At 37.2% G+C, this 6,000-nt stretch overlaps 1 protein-coding gene across 1 annotated transcript in view; it reads left to right on the top strand.

Annotated features, from left to right (window-relative positions):
• Positions 1–424: 424 nt before the first annotated feature.
• Positions 425–6,000, top strand: part of PPP2R2B (protein phosphatase 2 regulatory subunit Bbeta) — a 457,959-nt gene continuing 452,383 nt past the window's right edge. Inside the window, exon 1 of the mRNA XM_074291738.1 lies at positions 425–580. Coding sequence (XP_074147839.1) covers positions 502–580 — 79 coding nt within the window. The 5' untranslated portion in view covers positions 425–501. The remainder of the gene's footprint in view (positions 581–6,000) is intronic.

The following is a 6,000-nucleotide window of genomic DNA, read 5'->3' as shown; positions in this document are numbered from 1 at the left end:
CTCTTAACAGCAGTCTCTCCCCGGAGCAGGGCTCTGTGCTGCCTTTGTTTCATCTGATCTTCTAGCTGAATAAGAGATGGTCATTTATCCTCAGTGCTCCCGTATCCTGCTGGATTTCTATTTCTGAAAGAGAAACTGACCAGGAGAAGGAAAAAAGGTGGAAGCTGATTTTGGACAGTGTTGTTCAGTGTGTGTTTACAGGCAGGACTGACTTACTCAGCAAATCCTGCTCTGATGAGCTCCAGCCAATGAAGTGCTTATATCCCGGCTTGCTTGGGGGCTTCTGAGTTTGAGCTGCATGCAGAAATGTAAGCAGCTCTTCCTGGTGCTGATGGCAAAATGGGGTCCACTGCCAGTTCTTCCTCAGGCTTCCTGGCTTTGCAGATCTGGGAGAGATCCTACATAAACCTATCGGTGATGTAGCCTGCCTGGAAAGCCAAAAGAATCCTCATGGATTCAGGAAACTGGTTTTTGATTTAGAATTAATTTTTTTTCTGGAAGATGAAATGCTTTTCTCGTTACCTGCCTTACATCTTCCGACCTCCGAACACCATCCTCTCTTCCAGCTGCCACACAGAAGGTACCGACCAGAGAGGGCGGGTGTCTGGGAGGGTGGAAAGCAAGTGGGATGGGTGTATGACTTCCCCCAAAGCTCTGCTGACACTGCTTTTCACAGATTCTAGATGACTGCTGTTCTTGGCAAAAGCTTGCTGGTGACAGACTTCGATTTGCTTGTAAGATCAGCCTGACTGCCTTCTAGATAGAGATTCTTCCCTCAAGGAAAGACTTTTTTAAAAAAAAGCATGATTGTGTCAAAAAGGTGAATCCTGACATGGATGGGAAAATTATTCTAGAATGTTTCTGCCAGTTCTCATTTGATCACACTTAGCACGCAAACAAGTCATCAAAACTGATGTCAAGACAGATTTTCACTAGATTCTGCCAGGCACGTTTTCTTAGGCTCTCAAGTTTGTCACTGTCTGTGTAATAACTTGGGGCATGCCCAAGACAGCAATTAGCCAAATAGATTTGGGCTTTTGACGTAATGGTATAGTGTTTGTTGGCTGTTGGAGTTGTTCACTTGGAGCCTATACTTATGTTGCACACTGAAAAGGTCAGAGCTGACTTTCTGCACTTGCTTGAAATCTATTTTCATAGGAGTTGAAGTTAATGCTTTACCTAAACTTTATGTTGCTTTGTAATATAACTAGATCCAGATTAGTGCAAATAATGAGTCCCCTGAAGTGGCTGAATTATTATTTATGGTTCTAAGAGAATGTCTCTAAAACTCTCTTCTCCCCTAGCATGTTTCTTGCATATTTGTGTATACTCTGAATGTGTGTGTGTATGTACTCTAAACATTTTTTTAAAAATCACCATCTACGAGCACTGAGGCTTCAGTATTCTCACTGTAACTATTTATCTACTTGTTCCTTATGCACCACTGGCATCGGATTGTTCTGTTTGTTCTCTCCCTGCTACCCCTGAAAAAAGAAGGATTTTGAGAACAGGAACTCTTGCTAGTGAATCCCCTGGCATCCTATCAGACATAAGGATTGCCAGTATAATTAGTGGGCTTAGAAGGGAGAGCCCCAAAGAGTCAGTGTGGTCTTAAGAAAAGTAGTGCCCAGACTGAGCTGTGTAAGCAGTATTTATGGAAAACTTGCAAATGACATTCCTCCTTATTAGAAGGGAAGGAGCCTGGGTATAAAGCTGTGTATTTTGAGTGGGAGAAAAATGAAATACAGGGTACAGTGAAGCTAGGCTCTTTTCCATCAGAACCTCCAGGGAAATATCACAGGAGATTGGGATGACTGTTAGCTTGCCAGTGATCTTGACTTTAACAAAATATATATTTTGAGAAATGCCATTTTATTTTTAATCTCCTACTCTCCCTATCATCTTCTTTTGATAGCTTAGAGAAATAACTCCTTCTCTGTAACAGAGAGACACAACTCATAGATTGGGTCTATAAGATGCCAAAACAAGCAGTCAACTGCCATATACAATCACTTCAACTTTCCATCAACTTATCAACTTTATTTCTACAGCAGCTCTCACATTCTTTCCCTTCTCCCTATTCTGAGTATTTTAACCCAGCAGAGGCCTTCTTTCCCACCCCTCTGGGACTAACTATAGCTCCTAAACAAATCTCTGCTTTTATTTTCACTTCTCTCCAATCTATCCTTAATTCCACCAATAGAACAATCTTTCTCACTCATAGATCCCACCATTCAACAAATATTTATTAAGTACCTGCTTTGGGCCAAGCTGGGGGTACAAAGACAGAACAATTATGATACTCTTCTGCTCAGAACCCTGATATGGTTCCCTATTGCCTGTGGAATAAAATTCAGAGTAGCCTTCTATTCAACACTCACTGTAATTAAGTATCTTCTTATTTTGCCAGTCTTTTTTTGTGTTACTTTTCACATATTTTAGGCTCAAGCCAAACTGGGCTACTTGAAATCTCCCTTATATTGCCATATCCCTGTTTTCTTTTATGCTTTTGCTAATGTTCATCTCTGGGTCTGGAATGTCCTTACCCCCACCCTACTCTACTTTACCTGTTGAATTCTTTTTAAAGGCAGTTAGCTCCACCCTTTTAAAGTTCAATCTAAATATCACCCCTTCTGTAAAACCTTCCTTTATTCCCTCAATTGGTAATGTCCTTGTTCTCTCAGATCTCACATATTAAATACTATGTGTCTTTCATGCAATCACAATATGATAACTTATCTTTGTGCTATGCTCCTACTATATTATAAGCTAGTGAGGGAAGAGACCATCTTTTCTATTTCTTTGTGATATAGCTAGGTATTATAAATTCAAAAATCCCCTGAGGTTGAATTATTCAAATTTGAGCTGCCTATATGTAACCAAGACTATATCTTACAAAATTATGACTTTAAACAATGTGAAGTTAGATATATGTGACTACTTCAGGGGATTCATTGTTCATACTAATCTGGACCTATTTGTACTTTGTAAGTTCAAAGTTTTATAGCTGAGTGCAGTCAACTTATTTTATAAATGAGGAAAGTGAAATAGAAAGAGACAAAGAGATTTGTCAGATATCCTGCAGAAAGTAGCTGGTGCAGATGGGACTGGGACCTTATGTTTACCAATATCAGAACCATGGACTTGCCAAAAGACCATTCTCTGTATTCTGTATTCTGTAACTCAGATAGTTAAGAAATGTTTATTTAATTGAATTGAACTGAATAGGAAAAAAAACACCAGTCAAACTGATTTTACATCTTGCAGACAAAAATAGTCTAGTGGGTTGACAAAATCTAATTGGCTTTTTAACTGAATTAACTGATCCATCTTGCAAAAATAGCCAAATAAGAGGCTGACAGCCTCAGTGATTCTCATCATTGGGAAGAGAAGTAAAGGGAAATAATCCTAAAACGGTAGAACTGCTCTGGAACAATCATCAAAACTCATTTTTAGAGGATCTATGAAATATCTGAGGCTAATTCTTCCATTGATCCAGATCATAACCTCTTTTTAGAGCTGGCCTCTGGGAGTTCCTGTGACCACGAAATGCATCCCAATGCAGCCAACTTTTTGATGGCTCTCTCTCCATAGTTTTGCCCTGTCCTCTATGCCTGGGATTCCTCCTTCCTCACTTTTGCTTTTAGAATCCTTCTTTCAAGACTAAACTCAAATGCCATTTTCTTAGGAAGTCTTTTCCAGTTCCCCTAATTATCAGTGCCTTCCTCTCTAAAGTTATTTTTGCATCTACTTTGTAGGTATCTTGTATGTATTTTTCCATATACATTCTGTCCCTGCTCTCTTCTTCCCCCCTTTAGGATGTAAGCTCCTTCAGGGCAGGAACTGATTTTACTTTTTATTTATATCCTCAGCACCAAGAACAGTACTAGGTCTATATTAAGTGCTTAATAAAATTTATTATTTTTTTTTACTTTGTATTTTCAATATAAGAATAGTGCAACATAGTGCTTAATATATATAATTAATGTAAATTATATAATATATAATTTGTAATTCCTAGCTATACCACAAAGAAATAAAAAAGATGGTCTCTTACCTCACTGAACTTATAATATAACAGGAGTACAACATATAATAATAATAATAATAATAATAATAATAATATTATATAATAATATAACATTTATTGACCAATTGATCAATTGATTTAACAAGACTCAAGTCTCTACACCAAGGTAGGGCTTATGTTCTAATGGCATAATCAGTGCTTATTAAATATTTGGACTAGATTTCTGAAATTTAGTCAAATTGCTCATGTATGTGTATGTGTGCCAGCATTGCCTTACAAAATAAGGAGTTCCAGCATCTATCAGTGGATCCAACTGTCACAGACCAACAATGACAGTTCTGTCAGTGTCTCCCAACCCCCATCTCCATCCCCCACACTCCCCAGCCACTTTATTCTTAAACTAATGGTGTATTTCTGTTATCAGGACCTGAGTTAGCTTTTTTTTCTTTAAAAACTTTTCCAGGGTTATGAGAATATCACAAAAATGACTTTGCCTTTGTTTTCCTTTATGACTGGAAGCATCACTTTTTAAGCTTATCTGGAGAAGTTATTTTATATATCTCACATAACCATATTTTACTTAATTATCAAAAGGAATTGGGTATAATTTTCTCAAAGCAAAAGAAATAGGAGTCAGATGAGCATCCCCACAGAGGCCTGCTGGAGCTTCTATAAATGCTTCAACTACCTAGACATAGATGTGATGGAAAGAATCACTATGATCAGAAGTTTTAGTTTCAGTTTTGTTTTTAAATATAGAGGTAATAGTGAATTTTAAATTTTGAATAACTAATCATTAGTCATTCAAAAAGCTAAAATTTCTTCTACACTATATTTGACAGGTGATCAATCTTCTGGGGAAAAATCATTTACCTACCGTGGCATGACGTCCCATTTTTGGACAACTCTAATAGTTGGGCAGTCTTTCCCCACCTTACATCAAGCCTGAATCTACCTCTCTGTTTCATTCACCAATTAAAACATACTCTTAGTTTTGGTCTTTGAAGCCAAGTAGAATAAATCTAATGTCTTTTCTTTCTTTTTTTGGTAAAACATCCTAAAATTTTAATTCTCTTTAATGGCTTTGCTCACATGGCTTTTGATTAAGAAAACTACAGAAATTTAGTAACGGCAACAATTTAACACTAGCCACTAGCCACTAAGAATGTCATTTTTTTGTAGAGTTCTGCTTTGTGGAACATTTTGAAGGATCTGCTCTGAAATATTGGTGCCCTGCAATGGAATTAAATATGGAAGTATTTAGCCTTCCAGTTGCTTTTTTCAGTTGCTTTTTGAACTCTTGAAGTGTTCTGACAGAGTTTTAAAATGGTTTTTAGTTCTTTAGTTAAGTCATCCTGAAAGGAGTGTTTTGGCTTGAGGTCATCCACAGGTTCTATAAGGAAATAGATGACTAGATCAGTTTGGGTTGCTAGCTTCCAGTTTCTAACACTGGTAGATAGATCTGCCCTTTTTAATCAATCCCCCCTTGCATTGACACACATATATGCTTTTAAATAAGATCTCAGTGGCTTAAATAGACACTCTGCTAAGTAGTTGATTTTAATTCTGAAGGCACTTTTGTCACATGGAAAATTGCCAGGAACAATAAACTCATGCAAAGCCAATAAATTAATTTCATCAACCTAGGTTCTATGGAATTTTTTTATTACCTATTTGCAGAGTTTGTTTCTCTCATCGGCCTATGCTGGCCACCATCTTGGACCCAGTACTACTGTCATATGTGTATGTATGTGTGTGTGTTTATATACATATGTGTGTATATATATATGCATGCATGTATATATACAAAATTATTTTTCTATGTGTAGCCCTTTAAATATTTGGATAGCTATCATTTTTCTCAAAGTCTTCTCTTCTCTGAGCTAGATGTTCCTAGTTCCTTAAACTGGTTCACATGGGATAAAAAATTGAGGCCCTTCTTCATCTTGGTAGCTCTCCATGCGACTTTG

Source organism: Sminthopsis crassicaudata, chromosome 2, assembly GCF_048593235.1.
Source record: "Sminthopsis crassicaudata isolate SCR6 chromosome 2, ASM4859323v1, whole genome shotgun sequence".
In the NCBI taxonomy this organism is placed as follows: Eukaryota; Metazoa; Chordata; class Mammalia; order Dasyuromorphia; family Dasyuridae; genus Sminthopsis; species Sminthopsis crassicaudata.
The sequence above is the reverse complement of the archived record's forward strand: the minus strand, read 5'-3'. Positions and strand labels throughout refer to the sequence as shown.